This window comes from Pinus tabuliformis, chromosome 5_1 (genome assembly GCF_031772625.1).
Source record: "Pinus tabuliformis cultivar Carrire ecotype Pingquan chromosome 5_1, CPIR1, whole genome shotgun sequence".
NCBI classification, from domain to species: Eukaryota; Viridiplantae; Streptophyta; class Pinopsida; order Pinales; family Pinaceae; genus Pinus; species Pinus tabuliformis.
Window position 1 is genome coordinate 908,097,861 of NC_142305.1, and position 27,548 is coordinate 908,125,408.

Consider the following 27,548-nt stretch of genomic DNA (forward strand, 5'->3'; position numbering starts at 1 on the left):
CCGTTGAACGATCAAGCAAAGAGGGCGCAAAGACTCAACACGAGCCCACAAGATGAGCCTGAGTGATTGCAAACATCATGTAAAAAATCCAAGGGAGGCTCCGAAACTAGATGCACGCCAAAATTTTGGAGGGTGTTGCAGATGCTACAACACATCCCAAATTTACCCAAATTCACAAGCTTGTAAGGGTAAACATGAGACGAGTGTCACTATGACATGACCTGACCTCCAAGTTCCAGTTAAGGAAGTGGGGCCTACAAATTGAACACTTCCTGGCATCCTACAGGGACTACATATCTCACAGGAGCTGAACAACCACCCTGAGTGATTAATCCCTGAGCTGGGACCCTTTTTCATTGATCTAACACCCCAACCACATGAACAATAAGGCAAGAGTGCAGTTATGAGGCCCCAACTGCACACACAACAAGACTTCCATGCGGTTATGACATAAATCCTCTAGTTCACTGTTAGCGGTCCTGAGATTTGAGCCACTTTTCTAGGCTAGCCTCTAGACCGCTGCCTAAAACTGCTTGTAACTTTCCAGAATCATAAAAGAGATGATAATAATGCTAACCATTCAAACTAAAGCAATAAATTGACCTAGACATTCCTAATCCACATCAAACATTTCGTCAAACATGGTAAACTTATGAGCTACAGGTCATGAATGTATATATGATCATAAACTTCTGATTTTCATCTAAGAATCAATACGAAGGCTCCAAGCCCTCTCTAGCTAGTTGCAATAACACTTGTTAGCCCATGCATTCATCAACAATTTAATAACTTATCAAAACATGTCAAGAGTCATAGATTTAATACATCATAATACATCATATAACCAACATATAACCACCAAATAACTAGAATAAAAACCATGGAAAATTAGCCATAATGTCAATATGATAACCAATAGGAAATAACTCTTATTAATATATGAAAGTGCTAATCAAGTTAGGGACTTCCACATACCACCCGACAATAGATTGGGTTGAACCAAATCTCTCTTTCAGCCAATCGCCTCCGCACTGTATTCCAAGCATGAATGTGGGATCTCATGGAATAAATAAAGACAAAACCAACCAAAGCTTCCAAAGGCAAAACCACCTCAACCCTCAACCATAGTGATTCCACCTATATAGTCCAAAAATCACTAACATTAACTAGATCGGGCTCTACCCAAGATGTCCAGGGTCCAGGAACTAGTAACTCAACCCACATCCTCCCAGGGTTCCAAAGCATTTGTTCCAACCATAAATCCACACCAAGGGATCTAGAGCGTTTGTCCCAACCTATGGCTCCAAGAACTAGTAACTCAACCCCATCTGTTCTAGGGCTTCTAGAGTGTTTGTTCCAACTGATAGCCATAGGGAACCTGAGCACCAATCAGAAAAATAAATGGGAAACCCGTAACACCATGGCTATCTAGTAAATGGAAAGGAAAGGCTAAAACCACTGTAGGTAGATCTCCATGATAATGACAACACATAACCAAAGAATCACATGCATATACCATGCATCCAAAAATTAGCAAGAAAATCTCACATACAACCTATAACTTGCAAAGCAATCCAGTTGTAGCTATTTATCCAACAATATCCTTGCACTTCCTTTCTTTCTCCAAATCCAAGTGAATGCTAGAGTGCTCCAAACATGCTCTAAGTGTGCAAGAGTATGAGAGAATGAAGGAATGAATGAGAGAGCCAAAAATTGAATTGACAAAATATCCAATGACAAAAGTTGTGAACTGATCCTATGAAGCCTTTTTATTATTGAGGCCTCTATTTTCTTCATTTTCCTTCATTTCTCCTTTAATTTCCCTTGCATGCAAATATGTGTCTCTTCACCTTCCTTTTCTCCTATTTTCCTTTATTTTCATAATTAAAATGTCAATTATTGCCTCTTTGCCTTTGTCAATTTCCATAGTCATTATTAATCCACAAGTGACACCCACTATAATGTTTTTCCCAACATTAAGCTTGGAATATGTGTCCCATGACCTTGGTCTTATTTTATTTACATAGAAAATCATCTAGGGGTTGTCACAATTTCATTATTAGCAATTATGTAGAGAGAAAAATAACATCAACAATGCGGTGGAATAATAAAGAACAATAGAAGAAAAACATGCATAATAGAGACACTAGGATTTAGGTCAAAGACATGGGAAAAACCCCACAAGGGGGAAAACCCAACCAGAGTCTTCTTCTTAGATATTCATCAAATGTTTAGTTGAGATACAAAGTACAACTATCATGAGACATGAGTCTTTCATCATTAAACACAATAGGTCACCTAGGGCAATCCAACGGTAGGCATATCACACTATCATAGAACACCATATACCTCATATACTTCATTGTAGCTGCCATAGAGACTTTTCCATCACTGTCATATTATCATCATAGAGATAAACCATACATCATTGTCTACCATCCATAACTGCCATCACTATTATGAACAATTTCTCATCCATAAAAAGTTACTTCCATGTTAAGGACATTATATCAAGGTCACTGTCATATAAATCTAGGTCATTGATATAGGTCACTGCCAAACATCACTCTGTCATAAAAAATACTATAATCACTGTCATATCAAGATCATTGTTATACACCAAAGGTTACTGCCACTATCTTTCATCAAGATTGCACATATATAATGTAAGGCACAAAAATGTGTGTGAGGCATTGTTAGATATGTATGTAAGCCACTATAATCAAGTCATAGAGCATCATATGTGAGTTACTGTATGCAGCCATAAAACATTGATGTGAGCCACTGTATATAAGAGCGATGCACAGTGATCCACCGTAGAATGGAAGTGAACCAAATGAAGAGAGATGTGAGCCGCAAGTCATGAGTGCGACCTAGAGTGAGCCAAAATCATAAGTGCGAGCTACATGACATGGGAACAAGCCACAAATCACTTATACGATCCACTGTTGACATATGTGACGCATATATTATCCATTGTGACATATGTAAGCCATAAAACACATATATGATCCACTATTGACATGTGCTAGCCATATACAATCCATTGTTGACATATGCGAGCCATTGAAGAATATGTGAGCAATATAGTATAATATAAAACACAGAGATATATATTACAAGCCACTGTGTAGAATGTGAATCATTGTATCGAATGCGAGCCACCATATACAATATGAACCATAGAGAAATATAACGTGAGCCACAATTACGAGCCTCAAAAAATACACATGCATACCACTGTAAATAATATAATTTGAGCCACAAAAATAATGCGATCCAATAATTCGAGCCGTGATTATGAGAACCACAATGCGAGCTATGAAGGAATACAAACCACAAAAAATATCATGCGAGCTTCAAAAATAAAGCAAGCCTAGGGAAATAAAGAATGTGAGCCACATCAAGTTATGAAGCAATGAGATGAAGGAGATGTGTGTTGAGATGAGGCACAAAGGGGTTGAATATAATGAGCTTCTGTATGGTTTGAATGGGTGCTTCTATTTGTGGAACTGACCTGAGTTTGTGTCATAACAATGTGTTATTTGCCACTTAATTATTTTACTTGGATTCTTGATGGGCTGACTTGAGGATTACTTTGCCCAATATGGAATTTGCCACGTCAAATATTAATGAGAGGAGTGCTAAACCAATTTGCACATATTAATAATAATATTTCTCTTTGTTCGATTGAATTTTTACTTTGGGGTGAGATGGGCTTGTTTTTGGTGTAGATGAGTTTCCTATGGGGAAATTCATTCCATAGCTGCCCCAAATTTCAACTTGTAAGAAGTAGTAGGATATTATTTTTTCTTTAGTAGAAGAAGAACATTGAGTAATGGTTATTGCAAGTCAAGAAGTCTTGTGGCTTCAATAGATCTTTTCAAAGTTTGGATTCTAGTAATAACATCTAACCACCCTCTAGTGCGACAATTAGAGTGCCATCAAGCTTGCCAAAAAATTAGTTTAGCATCAATGCAACAGTTACATTAAGATAACACACACTTCATCAAAAAGCTCATTCATGATCAAATTATTGAAGTGATCTTTTTCCCTACAAATGATCAAATTGTAGGCATTTTTGTGAAGTCTATTACAAAAGTGATTTTTTGTAAATTTCAATCTATTGTAGGAGTTCGAGAAGTTGTCATTAAGGGGGATATGCTCTAATGGCTCCTTCCTTCTCATATAGTGTCACATTTGTAAATATTTAATCCTATCCCAAGTTTTTCTTAAGGGAGGATATTAGGATATTTAGACTCTTAGGATTAGTTAAGTTCAACTTGGTCTAACATATCTATTAGGTAAAAGTGTGTTCCTTTAGTATGCATTAGTTGCATTGTAATTCAATGGTCACAATATGTTCTAGGCATAGAGTGATTCAACTACTCATATTCTTCTTGATTCTAACAACTATTGATTCATGGCTTACCACCTGATTGGTCCATGATCTATAGTTAGAGAGCATGGAGGGTCATGGCTAATGATCAATTGTGAGAACTCTCTCTTATACAAATTTTCTTTTGCATTAATAAAATTGCTTCAAGTGGCTATGTTGGTTGGGGCAATGGACTATTTCCCTCTTATAGGGTTTTAACCACGCAAAAATATTGGTGTTATGATTTGTGATCTGGCTACATGAGTGGTTACTAAAGGTGTTCTTCTCGTATGGAATACCTTGTTTTTCGGGACAATAACCTCATTGCTTATAACTAGCTATTTCATTAGCGTTTCGAAGGAAGATAGTTCTAATGCTATAATCAGACAACATAAGGGTAGACATTTTTTCTTTTATCTTTTTAAACAAGTTGGTAATGGAAATTTATAGATTTCTTATGATTTTTGGTTGTCAAGATTGATGTAATAGTAGTATTAGCACCCCAAAACATTCCTACTTGTAGCATTTATTCCATCTGGAGTAAGAATTTTTCCAAAGTATCTAATCTAATAGACATAACATGAATAAGACCACATTCTCAAGTGTGCATACAATATGTAAACTGATCCATGTATTAGTAGTTATATGGTTATGATATCTAATGGCACTTGTATGAATAAATGTATAACAAAATACTATACAAAAGGGAATTTGTTGTTGTTTTGAGATTTATAATGTAATTTGATTTAGAGATTGCATATGGCTTTGATTGTTTACTCATTCTTTAAGAAATTGAATAATTTTCAAAATTATTTAGACGTTGCACTTAATCCTCATTGTTTATTTGTGTAAATCTTCAAGCCCAAGGTGATTGTTGTCTTATGTTTCTCTTAATCAAATAAATCATATATGAACTTATTTGACCACAAAAAAAGTATTTATCAACATGCAACAACCACACATATATTTGAAAAATAAATCGCAAAAGCATAAAAATGACACAGATAACACATAGATAGTTACCCCTTCAAATCAATTTTTCATTAAAATATTCCAAACTTACAAGGAAACCTCCATAAGTTATCAAACTAATAATTGTATAGTATACCCATAACATCAAATCTGCACTCACTAAAATAAATAAGCCTATAGGACAACTGAGATTTTCCTACTTAAACTAATGTACAACAATGTTTGGCTATATCCATACAATTTTATAGATCTATCATTTGGCCTACTTCTTGACCTTGGTTCTTCTCTTGTGCTTTGAATTTGCTCAATTGATTTCTCTCTCACCTCCTAAGTCTTCTTGGTGTACAAAAAGTGTGTATTCAACTTCTCCCAAATTGTCCCATTTATGGTTTGAGAGAAATAGTTGATCTCCTCAATCCTATAAACTTATTTCCCAAATCTTAGCAACTAATCTCCTGAATCTTAGCAACCACCTTAACTCAATAATGAGGTGTATAATTAAGATTAGATCAAATCTAACTCACTAATATTCTAAAATCTTATAATATTTCATTTAGATTTCTAAAGCTAGAAGAACATAGGAAATTTGACTTTCAATTTTATTTATTTAAGTGAAACTACATGTGGGTATTATTTCCCACTTTTACTAAGTGGTCACTAGAAGTTGTCTCGAACTACTTCTTTCACATCACACTCCTACTCAAACTATATTTCTCAACAATTTGTTTATTTAAGATATTAAACTTTGATAATTGTCTCAACATATCATACTTTTACACACTCCTAATCAAACTATAATTCTTAACAATTTGTTTATTTGAGAAATTGAACTTCGATAATTGTCTCAACATATCATACTTTTACAATTGAGCAGTAACCCATTCATAGCATAAAATTAAACCCTATTCACACTGTTTCACTACTAAACCATAGATTTGTTAATAAAAGAGTTTGTGTAACAATTATTATTAGTATGATTGAGTTTTGATTTGTTAGTATATGTGAATTGAACTTCACATTAGTCTCACATCTTCCATCACTACCTCAAATTTGTGATAGTTTTAAAAACGTTAGCTTTCATTGTAATTAAATTTTGATTAACATTTGTATATGTATATGTATATGTACGTGTATGAATATAATTAAAAAATTATTAAAAAAAATTCATATTTCATTTACCAGATAAATTTAGATGACTAAATATTTTGAATTTTACTCATCAACTCTCAAAATCAATTTTACAAATTTCATGATTATCACCCTAAATAAGTCACTTTTTTTGCATGCCAAATTAATAAATAAACTTTGTATTCCTAAATGATTATATATATATATATATATATATATATAAATATATAAATTGATAAATAAACTTATCACCATCCAATGCCACCATACTCTTAAGCCAAACAAAACAATCCACAAACCTAGATAGATGGGTAAACAAAGTTCCCTTTGCAAACACTACATTCTATGGGCTACCTTAACCAATATCCTTAGTAAATCAAAGGGCTTATCCAATGGCCTACCTTAGCCAATATCCTTACTATAGATCAAAGACCATGACCAACGCATACACACATACAGTGATTTTGCCCCCTCCAATTTCCATCGATGTAGAATCCCCTTCCCACCGCCACCGCCACCGCCACCGCTTAGTTGGAAAAATCCAGGGCTCTCATCATAACTATAAGTGAAAAGCTGATGATACATGTTGATCTGAAGTTCCGCTCACCAAAAGGAGAACGCACTCGTCGAAGGCTTCGTGAAGGACAGGAATATACTCGTGTATCATCAAAATGGTATTGCAATGGGTTCTTTCTATCCAATTGCGAATATAATTACCTTGTTTGCATTTCCCATACAGAATTGGCGTCTGTGAATAACAGGATCGAGTTTAATTCTGCCTGAGGGTTGTTACAAATGGTTGGTCACTGTGTATAGGTGCAGGCAGTTAACGCAATCTACAGTCCAGTCTCTGAGGCATGGTACCCGACTCTAGCAATGCTACTTCTGACTGTGGGCCTTCTCATCACAGCCAATTTTTTCATGTAGGTTTCTCTTCTCTTATTTCAAATATATTATGTTTATTATGTCTACGGACAAGTGAGTTCGATCTAAAAGCGCTAATGCTGACCATGAAATGTCAACAAACCATTCTGCTTCCAAACATATCACATGTCCGTTCTTGCTATCCTTTTCCCTCCATATAAAATTATTTATGCATTTGGATCTTCCATAGGTATCGTGGACCATGCATGTGATTGACAAATTTTTACAAGTCTTACTCTCAGATTTCTTGTTAAGCTTGTGTGTTTAGTTATTTATAGATGATATATCACATGCTTACACAAGCGGCTTTTTTCATCTTTAGGATGTAGCAATAATTGGCCAATTATAGTGTGAAATGTGAACAAGGGTGTTTGAGGTCCTTAATAGTCACTTACCCTTTTATTTGCATTGTTATTGGTTTTGAATTCTTCAAGGAGATTCTTACAAGTGAAGGCATTGTTTGATCTCTTGTTTCTAGTCGGGCACTATGTTTACAGGAAAACACCATACATAGGCATCATTATTGGCCCTTTCAATCTTGGTCTCACCTTGATTTATCTCAGGACCTGTTCCTATTGGAAGATTGTAGAAATAGTGGAGTGGGTTAATAAGTTTGTCCTCAACCATCAAGCATGGCTTGCATGGGCAAGTCAATTTATTGTTCTTTTAACATGTTATCAGTTCTGGAAGTTTTAGTGTGGGTTCAGTGTTGCTTGGATAGGGAGATAGTATGAATTAGTTATTGGAGCTAGTCTAGATTGATTTAAAAAATTTGAATCAATTTAGAAAAGTGTGTTTCTAAGTACATTAAGAGTTCAACTATGATAGGTGTGCACGGAATGAAAATCCTTTTCCTTGTGGAAAGAACAATGAGGGTGCGATGTTGTGATGCCAAACAATAGAACCAAAAAAGAAAATTGTAGAAAGATGAGCCAAACAATGATATGAAAACATTACCAAAATGAAGACACCGTCCGCAAGTATACAAATGGGATGCACATTTATTTACTTGTAAATAGATTTGGGAAGCACATTGCTTTCCCATAATACATTTCCATGGGGTTTAGTGAATATAATCACAATTGATACCCAAATTCTATACTCAAGGGACCCCCCTAATCAACTATATATACAAAATGCAAAGCACTATACTTAGAAGCCCTATCTAGCCTAGCCGACATGTATTTATTACAAAATACTAACCACCAAAATACTCATATAACGCGCTCCTCTAAAGTTGTGCATGGGGCTCAACATGCTCCCTTTGTTATCTAAGATTCTTCGTCCTTAAAGTGAAGGAGGGTTTTGATTCTGAATTCCATGGAGTATTCATTACTAGTTACTGCTGAGAGTATGTATTGATCCCCTAGATGCCACGTATGCAGCATGCAGAGATCTGAATTGTTAGTATTGCTAGGGTTTGCTTGTTGCAAAGAGATCTCATTGAAGCCACATATAACAGAGAGGACAATGTTTACATTAATGATAACATATCCATATTGTTGCTAGAAGATTGACAACGAGTTGTATGGCTGAGGAAAGAAGGGATTGATGAATCAAACAGTGTTCTGGTCCTGATGTTGTAGAGTTACATGTGCCTGCAGTACATTTGATAGCTGAAATAGAGCTTAGACAGAGAATTTTTGATGATACCAGTGACAGAGTTTATGATCAACATTTGTATAGTGCTGGTGTGCACAACAGGGCTACAGTATGCAAGAATATTATTGAAGCTACCTTGCTTATTTATCTTCCTACTAGTGCACATTATGTCAGGCTTATATTGACTTACAACCAGTGTTAGTTTGTTTACATTACTACTATTGCCATTTGTGCAGTTGTGTTTAGAGCTGATTTACTGAGGGTACAGAAAGAATCTATATGGATGTATTGACATCTTGTTGAGATGTGTTGAGCAAGCAGAGTTATTGTTACTAATGCGAGAATGCTACTATTGTTCTGAGCAGAGTGTAGTTGATGATGTACTCTTAAATGTACTGAGTCAGCAGAGTGTTCTGAGTAGAGAGGCACATATATTGCAGTGACAGTGCTTGTGACATTGACAGATGAGGAGCAGATTGTATTGAAGCTGGGTCATTGTCCCTAGTACAAGAGCCCAAGCTTAGTCTTAATCATCTTAAGGGGCAGTAGAGTGTCGTGGGGTAGAGTGACTGAGTTGAAGTGCAGCAGCACTGTTGTAGAATATAATAGGGGACTGAAGACCCCTTCAGATTGAGTCTGCAAATATATTCAGACTTAGGGAGCAACTGCTTCCTTCCAGCCTTGCTAGTAAAACCCTTGGGAGTATTCTACTTCCTTCCAGTCCTGACTGGTAAATTTAAATTTGTATGTAACCATACATAATGAAAATTTTGTTGAGAGAAATATTCTGTGCACTGTTCCTGTGATGTGATACTGCTTTGTGTTTGTTTTGATGATCTGATAAGAACCTAACCAATTGTAAAATTAAAGGAAATACTTATTCACCCTTTTCTCAGTACTTTCAACTAGACCAAGCTTTTATCGAAGCCTCAGTCCGAGCCTTAGGGCTTGTTACAGGGGCTGAGAAGTCTCAGGAAATCTGTGAGACCTAAGCAGGACAAAGAGGCCACAGAATCTAGTTTGGAGGACCGAGAACCTCAGGAAGTAAGACAAATAGAAAAGTTTCATAAAACCGGGAAGCATACCTTGTTTTCAAAGAAAAGTCCTGAGCATAAACTTGTGATGTTTTGTGCTGACATAATCTTAAGTATACTAAGGTCGAGAAGCCTCAGCCAGCAAGGTCTTATAAGCTAAGGACTAAGTCAGTCGCACTACTATTTAAAGGTTTTCAAATTCATGTTTGAAGGAGTCTTAAACCACACCTTGTTTTCTTGAGAAGCCAAGATGGTGTCACTTTGAAGAAGCAGTCCTAATGAGTTTGAAATTATCTGTCTGAAGATAAACCAGCAAGTCATCCTTGTGCATGAAGTCTACTCCTAATCTTTATTTGTGGAAGGCATTATACAGTTCTCCTTGAAGATCTGTTATGGCTACTGATTGTCTTACAGTGATAAGTTGTTCAATACAGGTTTGAAACCTGTAAGTCTGAAGTTTGATGCTTCTTGAACTCCCTAGAATGTGAGATATGTATCATCCAATAACATTTATCTGAAGTGTTCTTAAACCTCATGATCTCTTGTCATCATATAGAAGCTATGTCAGTAAAAACCAAGTATGGAAAGGCTATATTGGTTTCTAGTAAGGATCAATCTCTGAAGGATGAAAATATGGAATGCTTTGTCTATTGAAAGATGCCATGACAACAACCAATGGATCAAGTGTGTTCAGATTGCTAAAATATGATATAGACTGAAATCAATAACCTATGAGTTCAATATTGCCCTAAAGTTACAAATCTCCAATATCAGGTTTAGTCTATGAAATTTCTTTTTGAATCAAAGAAAGTTAAGAAAGGTTATTGATCATAGGACTACCTGAAGGTCAAATTATTGAATTCGAGAAGCCTGACTATAAATTCTGCAGATGATCCTTTTAAGGTCACTTATTGAATCCAGTTGACTAAAATATCTTGAGTTCTGTTTTAAGAAGGAAAGGTCAAGTCCCTCCTCAAAGCTCAGAAGATCAAAAGCTCTCTTGATAAAGTCATTTGTTGACCAAAGATATAAATGACTGAAGACATATTGGTTTGAAGTATTTGATCAAACCTGCTGTTGTAAAGAAAGTATTGATGCCATATAAAAACTGCTATGGAAATCTTGCATGGGTATTTGGGTGCTGAATGCTCAGCCCAAAATGATGAAGTCCATCCTTTGCACATTGAATTGATAACCAAAATCCTTGAGAGAAAAAATGTTGCTGCTGTTACAATGATTTAGAGAAAGCAGAATTTCTTGAGTGACCAAGGATCATTATTGGACATCCTTGATTGATTAACGATGGATCAAGGACATTGCGTTTCTAGGGTTTTGGACAATTTGTATAATTGGAAATCTAGGGTTTGAAAACCCTAGCAAGCGAAAAGGGCTTGGATAAACAAACCTTAGGGTTCATGGGAAAAACCCTAGATTTGAACCTAGATCAACATTTCCGCTGAAAGAAGGAACCTAGTTTATGCAAGAAAGGAATGACATCATATTGATAATAAGAATGAAGTTGATAAAGTTGCAAGATGGGTGCAAGAAGGCTAAGAGTAAGAGGGCACTGACATTTCCCTATAACCTCAAAAAAATAAGTATCTTATATCTCTCTTCTTTGATTATAACTATTGCTGTTGTTAGCTATTCTCTTGTCTTTGTATCCTTTGCTTGGTTGTAATTGTTCTTACATGACCTCCTAGTGAGGATTGTAGGTACATAGTAAATGTTGCCAAGGCTCTGGCAAGCAGATGGAAGAAGGGGAAGAACGAAGCGAAGCAAGAGGAATTTCCCAAGAATCATGATTTGTGTTGAGAGATATTGTACTAGATGAGATCGGAGCTCAGAGAGAGCAGCAAGATCAACAAGTTTGAAGGATACCTTGATTGTGCCAAAGAGAAGTCGATGGTCCAGCATGCAACTGTTGACAATTTAAACAAGTACAAAGTGAGAGTTGAGAATAGAAGGTTTTCCTAGCAAGAGGGAGGGGATCATGACATGATGTTTGCTCCAGTTGTGAGGTACACTTTTGTTAGAACTATTATCATTGCCTTGAAATTGCACCAGGTGGGTGCAAAGATCGTTTTTCTCAATAAAATGATTGAAGAGGAAGAAGTATACATAGAGCTACCTCAAGGCTTTGAGATACATGAGAAAGAAGTCTCATGATTGAAGAAGGCTTTGTACAATCACAAGCAAACATGTTGGGCTTGAATTAATGAATATCTGATGAGTCATGGTTGATCTTATTATTAAATGATTTGTCCCCAATAAAAGTAGAAAGACTCATGTGTTAGAGGGAGTAATTGTGGCAGAAAGATTTACTTACAAAGGGAGTAGTCAGAGAACCCTGTTTTAGCTTCAGAGGGCGTTGACCTTAGAGTTCGAGTTGATGGACTGTCATTGACATTGTCAGACTAGATAAGCTGATATGCTGGAAGACAATAGTGGCAGAGGAAATAGCTAGAATTACCACAACAGGATATGTTCCTATGTTAGCGGGAGAAGTTAGAACCCAGTCAGGGTGGTGGGAAAACAGTTGTGGTGACGGACCCAGTGAAAGGAAGTTGATCAATTTTATGAGCCAAAGCATGTTGCTCAACATGGGTTGGAGTACTAGCATGGTACAATTGGTCATGGCAAAAACAATTATAATTTGAGGTTTGTCTCAAACAATGAAGTACAATTGCAAATTCAAATTGGCCAGAGTTTTGAAGACAAAAAAAGTTCATCAAGATATTGCTTTAGTTTGGGTTCTGTTATAATTTCTTGGATGAGCATGAAGCAGACATTTGTCACACTTAGTATTGTAGAGGCCGAATATATTGCAGCGGGATTGGCAAGTTAAGCAGTATGGCTTCAAAGGCTACTTGCAGGACTATCTTGATCAGGGGCAGGGGATGACCATGATGACAGGTCGAAGCATAGTGAGATCTAGTACCAAGATATGGTACAAAAGGAAGCAATGTGGCTTCAATATTATTCTACAATTAAGTAGCTTGTTGACAAAGCCTCTGTCTCAGGATGAAGTCTATATATATTTTAGGGACAAGCTTGGACTTGTTGAGAATGCCTCTCTCAATGAGATGGAGTGTTGATGATATATCATCATGGATTGACATTCTCCCTGTGTCATATATGACCAAAATTAGGGAGAATGGGTCCAAAGAGGACAATTATTCTTCCCGTGTCAAGTATATTGACCAAAATTAGGAAGAATGTTCTTAGAGGGCCAAAATTACTTAGATAGAGTGTGACCTTTCAACATCAAGCTCATAGATCATCAGGCTCGAAATTACTTAGATAGAGTGTGGCCTTTGGAGATTCACCATGTGTCAAAATATTGACCAAAATGATGGTGAACCAAGACTAGTCTGTACAATATGTGTCAAATAGACCAGAATTATGGTGACTGGTTGATGCTAAATGATGCACCATGTGTCTGAAGTACTGACCTAAATTATGGTGAGGATATACCATAGGTTTGAAGTACTGACTCAAATTATGGTGAGGATGTACCATGTGTCTAAAGTACCGACCCGAATTATGGTAAGGATATACCATTGGTCTGAGGTATTGACCTGAATTATGGTGACTTGTTGATGCTGTTGATTTACCATGTGTCAAAGATGTTTGACCAGATTATGGTAATTGGTTGATGTTATCAATGTACCATGTGTCACAATTGTTGACCAGATTATGGTAACTTGTTTTACCATGTGTCACAATTGTTGACCTGATTATGGTACTTGGATTTGTTATAACCTTTTCTTAGAGAAATTTGTCAACATGAGAGCATCTAGATAGTCATTATGAATACCTCCCTAGCTAAGAGGGAGTGTTGAATTTTTGTAGCTATGGTTGGTTTTCATAATTATTTTTTTGGTCATTGATGCATTTGTAAAGCATGATCTTCATGCTATTGTCAAAATAGAAAAATATTTGACATGTTCTTCATGACGGTTTTTTAAAAGATTAAAATTTGAATATTTAAAAGATGAATTTTTGGCCAAAGAAGCTAGGTTGACGCCCCTCCTAGGCAAGTCGGCCCAGTCAAGAAAGGCACCCATTCGGCCTATTGGATCACTATTTATAAGGCACTTGACCTCCTCTCATTGGGCAATTCAGATCATCTCATCAAGAAATAATATCTTCTGCTTCACCATGAGAGGGAGAAAAGAAGGGAGAAAGAATCTAATTGAAGGGCAAATCTTTGTATTGAAGAATCAAATCTCTGTGATAACTTTCTGTATTAAAGGATCAAATCTTTGTGATAACATTGAAGGACCAAATCTATAGACAAGTGTGGGATGAATTTGTAGTTTAGGACAAATTTGTAGCCCAAGTAAAGGATCGAATCTCTGTGATCGAATCTTTGTGTTGAAGGATCGAATATCTTTGTGGTAGCACTCTATGGAAGAACCAAATCTTTGAGGTCAAAAGCTTTAAGAAAGGCAACTGCCAACAGGACTAAGGCACAATATGTGGATGAAGTTCTTCTCTAGCAGAGCAGACCATACCGAACTTATTGGGCAAACAATTGACTTGACTAGGAGTCTAATGGACCAAGTTTGACCAAGATTATTTTATTGGTCAGTTTGACCTTGTAAATGACTAGGATGTCCAGGTGTGTCTCTTGTTGAAGTGAACAATTTCTCTAAGGAAAAGGTTGTTGGGATTTCCCCCATGTGGGTTTTCCCAGGGTATACTTGTGTGATTGTCTTTTTATGATCCTTATGGCATTTTTGTTTTACAGTTGAGTTCCTCTGTATAATTGCTTTATGCTGGAAAAGATCACAAGAAAAAGATTAACCTAATGGAAATCATAAGAAGTAATTATCGGTTTAGAGGATGCCCTAAGAATCAACAATTAATGTTTCAAAACATCCTAAGCCAATGTTCATAGTCAATGACATCAAGGATTCCCCTATGGTAGGCCATCTTGGTGGGCGAATGTTCAACTAGTCATTGTCCTTTCAAGCTGTACGACCAATTGAGTCCTTTGTTTTGATTCGGTGCCTTGGAACTTCTTGACTTTGTTGTTGTCCTTAATCATGATGCATGGATGATTGGGAGGACAAGTGTGTGTGAAATTTCCAATAATGCAGTAACGAGATATTTATCTCCTAACTTATGCAGTTCATTTGTCTTTAGAAATATTACGACAAATAATGATAAACTCACTACTACAGTTCTTCACGAAATTAAATATTGGAACTGAGAAAATAATGCACACATAAAATGGACACAATATTTTTGGACAATCGTCCTTGGAAAAACCCCAATGTGGGGAAACCAGTGTAGCAGATGAGGGTTTTATTATTTTTAATTCTTCAACAAAATAGAGAATACAACAACTTGCCTGTTCACTGGCACACTTACGACAAATTATCTCCACTAGAAAAATAACTGGGAAAATCCTTTTCCCTCTAGCAAATCAATTCGACCTCCTCTTAAAAACTCACACTCCTTTTGCCAACTCGCGCTGTTAGCCATAATGCACACTGGTGACTCTGGAAAATTCGCACAGCCTCTAGAAATTCGTTTTGGTAATCTCATTATCTGCTGTTGCTCTCTGAGACAACCTGCACTTCCTCCAAATCACCTCCGGGAACTAGAAATTGAATTTTTGCCTTTGAAACATGCACTGGCTGACTAGTTAACTCGCACTGGCAATTTGCACTGCTTGCTTCGGCCTACTCTGCTGGAAATCTTAGCCTCACTTCCTGTCACTGGAATGGTGGAAATGTCTTGAGAATTTCTCCGGAAATTCTCATTGATGAAAACCCCGCTGTTGGTGTCTCCCTCTACTTCAATTGCGCCCTTGTTGAATCACTACAAGTCAAATTGCTCTAATGTCTTGTGTGTATTCTCCAAACCCTTGGACTTGCTCTTTTAATCTTTCGTTGGACTCTTAACAACCATGATCACATCTCAATTGATGGCTAAGATCATCTTGACTCCATCAAATTACCTTTTCGAAAGTCTTTAGAGCAAAATCGTTTTCCCTCAATGAATATGATTTAATTAACCAGTTTTCCTAAGTTAGACTTAGGAAATATCTAATTATTGGTCAATTAATCTAATTGAGGTGTTTCTAAGGCGTTTCTTGTGAAACCTTTTTTGGGTTATGGAGATATTGTGTTCCTTAGCCTCATAGACGCCATAGAGACTCCGCTGCTACCAAAAACTAACACTTCGTCTTAGTGAGGAAGGTGTTCTCCACTACTCCCGTCTTGTCCCTGAAGAAGACAAACTTTTCCTTGCCCAAGGCCTTCATGAGTATATCTCACAACCTGTTGATCTGTGGGAACATGTGGTAGTCGAACTGTTCCACGTTGTTGGTGTCTAATATCTGTGATACAACTGGTTTCCATAAATTAGCAAACCTCTGATAAATTTATTCCTTCACTTCTGCTAGGTTATCTGACCTCCTGGAAGCTACTTGGCCCCTCCAAATCAATTCGGCCTCCCTCCGAGACCCTCAATCGACCTCTGCAGCTGTGTATCGACAATTTATTGTTTCCTCTCTAGCAAACTCACACTGCTAGAAATAACTACGACCTCTACTGGAAAATCAAACTTTCAACTGGGAACTGCTTTTCCTCTGCAAATCAATCTGACTAGCAAAGTACCTCATCGCCTTGACAACTCCCTCTGCCTCAGTCAACTCGCACTACTGGAGAGACTACATCCTCCCTTCTTCTGCAAATAACAATTGATCTCCCTCTGCCACTAAGAAACTGGAAATCTTGTGAAGAAAATCCTTCGACAATCACTGTCCACCATGCTATCACTACACTACTTTGATTCACCTACTACATGCTGTAGCTGAACCAATCTGTGCTTCCACTGCGCTACTTTGATCTCACACTGTTGATTCCCATGCGCTGCCTCTGCGTTGCGACTATCACCGCAATAGTGTCTTGATCTCACTGCTACTTTAATACTTGGGCTCCTGTAGCAAAGGTAATGGTCTAATTGAGGAATCACATATTCAACAATTGGATCTGATCTACTGATCAAGCCCTCCTTGGCTATGATCTAGATCTCCTTGCTACTCCTTCCTCAGACCCTGCCCGATCTGGCATACTGGAGTGTCATACTCCTCCTCCTGAGGATATTGCTGCTATAAGTGCGAATTCATCCTTCAACTTAGAAGACAAATCCTCAATCCCCGTTGAAGCAACTGTTTGCTTCCCCTTCTTGCCCTTCTTCTAATTAGGACATTGGCTAACATAGTGACCAAGTTCACCACAGCCAAAAAATTTGACCTTCAACAGGTCCTTCTTCTTTTCTCCTTTTGAGTTTTGTCCCTTGCTGGGACCCTTCTTCGCGTTACCTTTTCCTGCAAGAGCGACATTCTTTTGCTCCTTCTTCACCTCGTTCCCTTGCCATTGTTGTTGGTAGTACCTTTGACTAAGTTGAGCCTCAACTCCTCTAGTGTGAAATCCATAAGCGATCCCAATCTGGAAGTTTGTCACACCTAGAAACCACCTAGACAAACGTACGTTGTTCCATGGTAAACCCATTGAGTGCTATACGCACTAGCTTGTCATCAACTGGCTTCTCTCCAACTATAGGAAGTTCATCTCTAATAGACTGAATTCAAGTGAGATAGGAAGTTACATCGTTGCCCTTGTTCATCTTGATGGTTCTCAACTTTTCTTTGAGGGTCATTTTTCTGTTCTTGAAGGATCCTGGTACAGTTTGACGATGGCATCCCACATCTCTTTCACTATCCCCTTCTTTGCGATGTGTGGAATGATATGATCCCTGACTCCGTCAAGAATCATCCTCCTTGCTTTGGCGTTGTCCCTCCCGTACTCATGAAACTAGATGGGATCTGTTGGTACAACAATGACTGATGTAGCAAACTCCTTAGTCCATGCTCCTCCAATAGAAACAAGATCTTGGCCTTCCAAATTCCAAAGTTGGAGGCTCCATCCAACCTGTCCTGATCTCTCAATCCTGATGTGGCCATCTCTGGAAAATCTGTGATCTGAAATACACTAGAGAAATTAATAAACTGAGTTATAAAACCCCGTGTGCTTTCTCTTCCTTTGCTCTGCGCTGATTTACTCTTGCAAAACCCTTTTGCGGCAAACCCTTGTACGCTAGATCTGCTCTTCAGTGCACTGATCTATCTGATCTGCACCAACCTTGCTTTGATACCATGTGAAATTTCCACGAATGCAGTAACTAGATATTTATCTCCTAACTTATGCAGTTTATTTGTCTTTAGAAATATTACGACAAATAATAATAAATTCACTACTGCAATTCTTCACAAAATTAAATACTGGAACTGAGAAAATAATGCACACACATAAAATTGGACACCAATATTTTTGGACAATCGTCCCTGGAAAAACCCCAATGTGGGGAAAACTAGTGCAACAGATGAGGGTTTTATTATTATTAATTCTTCAGCAAAATAGAGAATACAACTACTTTCCTGTTCACTAGAAAAGCTTCTGACAAATTATCTCCATTGGCAAAATAGCTGGGAAAATCCTTTTCCCTCTAGCAAATGATGCAAATCAATTCGGCCTCCTCCTAGCCAACTCGCACTGCGTGCCAGAATGTGCATTGGTGGCTCTGGAAAATTTGCATAGCCTTCGGAAATTCGTTCTGGCAATCTCATTGCCTGCTGCTGCTCTCTGGGACAACTCACACTTCCTCCAGACCACCTCTTGGAATTGGAAATCGAACTGCTGCCTTTGAAACGCGCACTGGCTGATTGGCTAACTCGTACTGGCAATTCGCATTGCTTGCTTTGGCCTCCTCTGCTGGAAATCTCAGCGTCCCTTCCTGTCACTGGAAACCTCCTAAGAATTTCTTTGGAAATTTTCATTGCTGAAAACCTTGTTGTTGGTGTCTCATTTTGCTTCAACTGCACCCTTGCTGAATCACTGCAACTGGGAAGTCGAACTGCTCTAATGTCTTGTGTGTATTTTCCAAACTGTTGGACTTGCTCTTATAATCTTCTGTTGGACTCTCAACGACCATGATCACATCTCAATCGATGGCTACGATCATCTTAACTCCATCAAATTACTTTTTCGAAAGTCTCTAGAGCAAAATTGATTTCCCTCAATTAATCTGATTTAATTAACTAGTTTTCTTACATTAGACTTAGGAAATATTTAATTATTGGTCAATAAATCTAATTGAGGTGTTTCTAATGTGTTTCTTGTGAAACCCTTTTTGGGTTATGGAGATCTTGTGTTCCTTAGCCTCATAGACACCATAGAGACTAGAACACCTGTCTGCTGCTACGAAAAACTAATAGTGTGATGTTGCAAATAAGGTCTAATTGTTGTAACAAGGATATCCCCTTGTTTGGTTCGAGCTAAATGAACCTTTCTTATCAAGTTCTAGATGGATAGATTCAACGTGGCAATTTGTTTCTACCACGTTCTTTAAATAGGGCACATGGAAGATTGGATAGATCTTAGAGTGTACTGAAAGAGCCAGTTTGTAGGAAACTTGTCCAATGCGCTAGACGGTTTGAATGGGCCATAGAATTTTAGCATGAGCTTCTGATGGACTTTGTGTTTGAGAGTTTGTTTATAAGGTTGAAGGTAAAGAAACACCTGGGTTTTATTTGCAAAAGAATGCTCGAATTGATGTTGGTCATCCTATTGCTTCATGTGTTTTTGAGCCATCACTAGATTGTCCTTGAGTGTGCGAAGAATGGCCTCTATGGTGTGTAGCATGTAATTTTCTACTTGAACCTTGGATGTGCTTGGTGATATGAAGCCATTGAAGTGGTTTTTTCTGGTGTTATACATCATGTAGTGTCATTTTGTAGCGCCATGATAAGTCGTATTGTAATACCATTCAACAAGGGATAACAATTATGCCCCTTGGCTTTTCCTTTTTGAAAAAAAGAATCCCAACTATGATTTCAATCATTTGTTGACTACTTTTGTTTGACCCTTTGTTTGAAGGTGATATGTTTTGCTCTTGTTCAATTGGGTGTCTTAGAGTTTAAACAACCATTGCCAAAATTTATTAGTGAATTTAGGGTCATGGTTTGACATAGTGGAAGTGGGCATACCATGTAACTTAAATATTTGATACATGAAAACTTGGGAAGCTATGAAGGGTGTAAATGGGTGTGGTTGGGAAACAAGTGAGCATAGTTAGAAGGACGGTTGACTACCACTAAAATGACCAATTTGTTGTCAGCTGTTGGAAGACCTACTCTAAATCCATAGAAATGTTAGTCCATATAGTCATTGGTATTGGTAGTGGTAGTAATTTCATTGGAGTCCTCATTGTCTTCCCATTGTTCGTTTGATAGCCATTACATGAGGCTACAAAAGTTTGGATGTATTTTTCATGCCTCTCGAAAGAAAGAGGAACTCTTCTAGCACTCTTTGTTTTAAAGCAGAATTTTGTAATGTTCCATCGAGTTTCCGCGACGGGGAAACGTGGGAGCGAGGATACGCACAAGGGTGATGTATATAAGCAACCCCAAAATTTATGGAAATTTCAGGGAAACTGTGGGACATCAGAGTAAAAGATTATAACATTATAAAAAATTTAATATATAAAAATAAAAAATAAAATCCCAACAATATGTCAATAACTAAGTTAGTAAATAGTAAATCTTAATAATTATGAAATGTACATCTAAATAGGATCATCATTTCGTATTAGACTGTTATGAATCATAATTATCGTTTGACATTTAGTAAATTACTAAATTGAATCCATCATTTCACATTATGCAATGTTCCATCTAAATTCATCATTTGGCAATGGGCATTAATATTATGCAAGGTACATCTAATTTAGATTAATCATTTGACAATTGAAATTACACAATGCACATCAAAATTAAATTCATCATATGACAATGACAATATGCTGAAGTCTAAAATAGCCACAAAATACTAAACTAAAAGTAAACATAGAAAGCATTGAAATACTAGTGAATTTCTCAAAAAGTACTAAATAATACATCACAACTCCATCCGGTGGCTCCAAGTCACAAAATGAAAATTGCAACTCCAATCCTACAGCTCCAAGTCACAAAATGAAAATCGTAGCTCCAAATGTCTCAGGCCCTTGGTCGATGGTAAATCTGAATCACAAGAAATTGTAGATGGAAAATGTTGGGCAACGACAGTAGGAAACTCTCGGATGGCAAGGTAAAATGTTGAGCAACAGTAGAAGGAAAATGTCAGGTGGCAAGGTAAAATTGTAGGGTTAATGAGGAATGCAAATGATTATGTTTTAAAGTTTTAATTTATCCTTTAGTTTTTTTTTTTAAATTATATTAAAATTTGTAATTTTTTATGTTTTTAATTGTTATTAGCAAAAATATTTGGGGGACGCTTTTTGTCACCAGGAAAAAGTCCCCCCAGAGTTTCCCCAAGTTTCCCCCAAAACAATGATGTGGGGAAACATTTCCCCGTCTCCGGAGTGTGGGGGAGCGAGGAAGCGCGTCCCCGTGGAACACTGGAATTTTGCATTGGAAAGATGCGTCCTTTATACTGCAAGGTATTTTGTTTCCAAGTATAGCCTTTAGGGGGTTGGGGGTCCTTTTTGTAGTGACTCTCCTAAGTTAAAGAAGTTCTTACCGAAACTGTAAAGATTACTGAACTGTGAAACTGTATGAATTGGTGAAATGGAGTACTTACCTGATCTGCTACGGCTGTTGCGGTGATCTGCTGCAGAACTTCTCCCGTTACCGAATGACCAAACCACCCAGCCGAACCGAGTATACCTGGATACTCGATCCAGTACGCCTCTCAACCGAAGCATACCGTTCCCCCGTGCCCAGAGACTTCAAAACAAGTAAGGCTCATAGTTCCGAATTATAAGCAGTATGGATAAATTTCCTCTCCTTCTTCCTTCAACAACACTCTCCTTCGTCCTTCAACAACCCCCGGTTCAGTTTTTCCACTCACAGTCAATCCAACCTCCCCCCTCTTGAGACATAGAACACCCCCTTTTATAGCAGAGGTTCCTCCCTCTCTACGCATCAGTTAACCGCCTCTATGAAAGGATCAGATTTTCTTTAGGCGGTGACTGCTTTGTCATGATATCTGCCTTTAATAGAATCAGATCTTCATATATCGAATGGTGTCACAACACTTTAATTATGACAGATGGTACTTTAATTTAAATAATATAAAACCGTGATCATTTTAAATATTACATATTACTTTATGTCTAACAAAATATCAAGTTTAAACATAAGGTTTATGGGTTTAGTTTTATTAGTACACAATTTGGGTTATACATGTAGATATATGAATAAACTCAACTATATTTCTTACTGAGTGTATTTTTCTTCTATTTACGAGAATTAGGTGTTTAATTTACCCCTTGATAATTAATTCATTTATCTTATATTTAGACATTCTCCATGAATAGTCGATATATAGTCGATGTATATATATATATATACATATACTAGTGCAATGTATATGATGCATGCATATGTAGCTATCATATGCATGCCTCACATGCATGCTAATATTGCTATGCTGTTCGTGATTTGAGATGGGTTGTTACATACACCCTTCCTTCAAAAGAACTTCGTCCCGAAGTTAAGGGTTTATAAGGTATAGTGATAATTCCTTTAAGGTATGTAAGGATTGTATTATGTGATTGAATTTTCATTTATGATCGTGAGGACACTTTAAACTTTGTGATTTTGAACGCTGATAGATTTCCAATTTTAATAGTCATGCCTTGCCCAAACCAGGTTCCCAAGCTATTCTAAAATCATCCTATCCTTCCTAATCTCTTCCGCTCCCATCCTATCCGTCCTCTACTGGAGTATGCCATGGCGTCAGCTATACTGACCTAACCATGCATAAACTCTAAGGATGGCAGCGTCGACTATATCGACCTGATTTCCCAGTAGGCATCCGGCAATCATCATCACACGTCTAGGGGAGCGTGACTCGCACAATCCTCCCATGATCCCAGGTTTTCAGAGGATAAACGGTGGGCAACACCTCCACCCCTCCCAGTAGAATCAGGGTTAATACCCTATCATGGAATCTCTTTGAGCCTTAATTGTTCTGAAGTTTCTGTCATCACGTGGTCATTTGGTAACGGATTTTATCTGCAATCATAAACACTTGTTCATGCATTTATAACATGTGCATTAATATTTTCAAAAAAACACATAGCTTATGTATATTTCATACATGTCATCTAAAGTATAACATACCTTGCCATAATCTATTCATGTCATTAGCTTTCATATTTACAATATAATCATTCTTTCGTGTATTGTTTGTGCATAAAACTCATGACTTTAAATTGCTAACTGACACTTGATATTGATCTGTATGTGTTTGCTCAGTAACAACTAACTGGGTTATTGTCTTACTTGGTAACAAAATGCATCATATGGACAGTCATTAGCAAGGACAATTCTCAATTCCTTCTTTTTAACAATACTGTTAATTGCTGTGTTCTTTTATATATAAATTGATTGAAATACCTAGCTCAAAGTATGGTATGCAACACATTTTGGGAACATATTTTGTACTCCACATTTCTTTTAACAATAATACACCGAACATTGCTCTATGTTTAAATGGTAGTACTCTTTCAACACCTTGGCCCTATAGGTTGAATTTATGCTCTCGGAACCTTTGCTCAGGTTGTATTCATCACTTATCTTATTGCTAAATTAGGTCTGAATGTTGCGTAGTATCCGATCCTTTTGACTGTTCTACTACCAAGGACTTGATATACATGCCAAGTAAACTACTGTTTCCAGATCCTTTGCCAGCGCACATTCCAGGGTCCGAACTTAAGTTCTATGCATTATACCAGTTATTTTTTTTATGCCTCTATATAAATGAGTTAATGACTGTTGCAATTCTTAGTTAGTTCCTCATCACACGGTGTTTAATAGTAGTGTATTCCTGGTTGAATAATTGTGAATGGTATATATAACCGCTTGAGCTCAATTGGCTGGTACTGTTATCATTTAACTGGGAGTATAGTGGAAAACTGTTTACCTACCGTTAACAGATAATAACTGATGTGAAAAAAAAAGATCACTGTAACCTTCACAAAAACTCAGAAATTTATTAGAAACTAAGAGAATATACAGGAGGGAATTCTACATCTTTCACTGTGGTATAGAGATAATAATATGGCTAAATTATGTATAACAGCTGGGGCGATTTGGAGTAAGGAAGATATTATATGTGACTCTTTAGAGACCTCATTGAATGTTATTTGTCCACAGTATATATATATATATTTTATGAGGTAAAAACTATTATGAAGACATCTACAGAAGTTTTCATACGAAATTGAAGAAAGGTCTTATAGAAGAAATTTATACAACTCAATCATCAAGGAGGGATATCTACGAGGTTGTAGTAGAGTAGAATTATTATCACGTCTCAGCAAAATATCTTAGAGATTGAAATGTCCCGAACAATAACTACAGGAGCCAAATAACAAAAGACTGTATTAACTGTAATCAAATGCACCAGCAGTAGAATGTGTGAGGTTTAAGGTTTATGCCATGGTTCTGTTTATGTGTGAGGCATGTAATAACAGAACTAGCTTTCAAACAATTGTTAAAGATGATCCTAAATTGCATCAATCCATCAGTGAAGAATATATCATTACAGAGCACCATTGATTATAAAAGGCGAGAGCAGATTCTAACCATTCAACAACTTGTGGTTTTTATGTAAGATAGAAGAAGACAGTTTGAGGAGTGGGTCCCCTAGTAATTATAAAGGAGGATGACTAAACAAAATGAATATCTAGAAGTTTGTAAAAATATAAACATCATTACCACTTGTGTGTTACTGGAGCATAAAACGAATTCATCCAAGCAAAATTTACAATTACAAGAGACTAATAATAATTAAAAGCATGATATCAAAATATTCAAGAAAGTACTTATCTCTAGAGAATACGTCAACTCCTTTTCGTTCAACTCTTCAAGGAGTTAATCTCGTCCATACTATCCTCATCAGGAAGTCCATATCATCATCGGCAGGAAAGGCCAGTTTGTATCATCAGGTGGAATATCCTTCAACCACTCTAGGTCAATGCTGCCAATGTCTGTGTGAAGCATCTCAAGAAACCGTTTTATTCTCCCTGCAAGAACATTGTTCATCCCTCGGTCCTTGATGGTATCTGCAGTATCTTCATGATCAGCATATCTGACTGCATCCTAAATCACAGCATCCTCGGTATTTGAGTCCCTTTCTCTTTTAATCTACAATCTTCTACATTTGTATTCTTCGTGATAGTTTCCCAATCAAATTTGTTCTTTCTACAGTTCCCGTCAATGTGATAATGGTTTATGTGATTGCTATTGCAAATGAAATGGAACTGTTAATTGGGATAATATGGAACATCGAAGTAATTGTTCTAACAAAGAACATAACTAAAATTAACAGAATGCCTATCATAGAGATATGTTATAACTTGGATCATCACTAATATAGTTGAAATTGAGGTATATAAGAAGGAAAGGTCGAACTCGTCATATAAACTTCAGAATGATAGAAGTTTCATGGTAGCATGATCTTGATTGCAAACCTACAGAGATGCCCTTGCCAACCAATAGATCTTTCCAGAAAAATACCTCAGATTTAAAATGCCACAAAGATTATAACTTGGCTACAGAGGCAGATACGAGCTCATCAGAGAGACTTTGCTTATTGGGTCCAGGGACTTGATTTTGATTGCAGAGATTCAAGAGAACCAATACCACGACTTCTTGATATCGATTCTTCTTACTCATATATATTTGGACCATACCCTAGAGAGGTTAAATCACCGAAATAAAAACCAATTCGGATTCCCATAAGATGCCAAGAAGTACAATAACAAGGATGATATATGATGTTAATACTTTGCTCAATTTGATCTCTGGCTTTTTAAAGGATCAATAATATCAGTACAATTTCAGGAGCCATAGATACATTACTTAGAGATCACTGAGTATTAGAAAGGTTAGAATCAGATAGGTGATCATACCTTTAACCATTCTTTCACTGGTACCTTCCAAGATTGAAACTTCTGAGAAATACCGCTGATGATTCCCAGTGCAAGGATTGATACTCCAACTGCCACTTCAGGAACCAAGTAATCTTCGACCTTCTTCCTTAACCTAGCTCGGGTTCCTTGTTAGAAAACCAAATATAGTGTAGTACAAGCAATATTTTCTAAACTTCAGATATTATTTGTGAGGTTAACAATACTTCTTTTAGATTTATTCTTCTATCAACAAATAATTGTACCTCAGAAATTAACCACAGTAGTAAGGAGAAAGCAGAGATCACAATACACAATAAGAGATACCAGAAATTAGGTCCAAGACCAGGGCAAAACCCAACCAAATCCTTCTTAGAGAGATCCTTCAAAATATGTAAAGACAAGGACTATACTGACCCAAGAAGACTTCCACAAGTGCAAGGTTTCCACAATTGAATGTCCTATAAAGATCACAAAGGAAAGGTTGATTCTCTCACAAGACTGGAATGTACCCTTCCTATACAACATTAGATCCAGATCTTCAGGTTCTAAAGCTCGAAGAAACTGTTGGAGTGTTGAATTCCCAAGCAAATCAGAAACCCCTGGGTAAAGCATTTAATTTGCTCTGCAACAGGTGTCACAAAATGACATTGAACCAGCAGTTTAACATATCGATGTCGATTCTTACTGTTTACAACCAAGTCCCTGACTTATGAAGTCATTATAAAATGAGAATAGAAACATCAAATACGGAAGAAACATTGATAACTTGGTGAGCATTGAGATGAAAGACAAGAAAAGTTCTGTTCTGTAGAATGTAAATTTTTTTTTTGTACCACAGGAGATTTATACAAGTTGTTGTAGAGCTTGTTCTTTACCAACAGATGAATCTTATAGGAAAACGAGTAGCTAGTTTTATAAAAAAAAAACACGTCAGTGAGATGCCACATTGACAATGAACTATATTGACACGAGGAGGAACATATTTTATTTATCATAGATATAAGTTTGCAATCACCTGAATCTTGAGAACCCCTTTGAATCTATTGTATACCTGCAATATATGCATTGAAATTCCTTTTGAAAACCATACACTATAACTTCACTTCATAAACATTAAACATGAATGATATAAATTCTCCTAGGAATGAATAATGTCAATTCAGAGAAACACTGAGTTACTTGATAGTTCATTCCTCGGGGATGTGAAAGAAGTGAAATTGGAATAATCAGGTATCTCCTACAATAATAATATAGTTTGAAAATTTCTGGTCTTCTTGTTATTGTAGAACATCAGACTCGGTGAGAACACAAACAAGAACAGTTGTGTAATAATAATTGTGCAAAGTGTGAATTTTTGTGATACGAGTCATTGCATTAGACTAACAATATACCAATAGTTATGCACTTGGAACTTGTCAAGGCCAGCTTCAAGTTAAAAGGTCCACAACTAATAATTCCGATTGTGAATGCAAGTGCATGCTTGTGATATGACCCAACGCTTATGAGCAGCT

The 27,548-nt window shown here is 36.9% G+C and overlaps 1 protein-coding gene across 1 annotated transcript in view; it reads left to right on the forward strand.

Annotated features, from left to right (window-relative positions):
* The first annotated feature begins 6,926 nt into the window (after nucleotides 1–6,926).
* LOC149167761 (uncharacterized) overlaps nucleotides 6,927–27,548 on the forward strand; it is a 112,659-nt gene continuing 92,037 nt past the window's right edge. Inside the window, exons 1-2 of the mRNA XM_089431590.1 lie at nucleotides 6,927–7,152; nucleotides 7,295–7,401. Of these exons, the coding sequence (XP_089287716.1) occupies nucleotides 7,150–7,152; nucleotides 7,295–7,401 (110 nt within the window). The 5' untranslated portion in view covers nucleotides 6,927–7,149. The remainder of the gene's footprint in view (nucleotides 7,153–7,294; nucleotides 7,402–27,548) is intronic.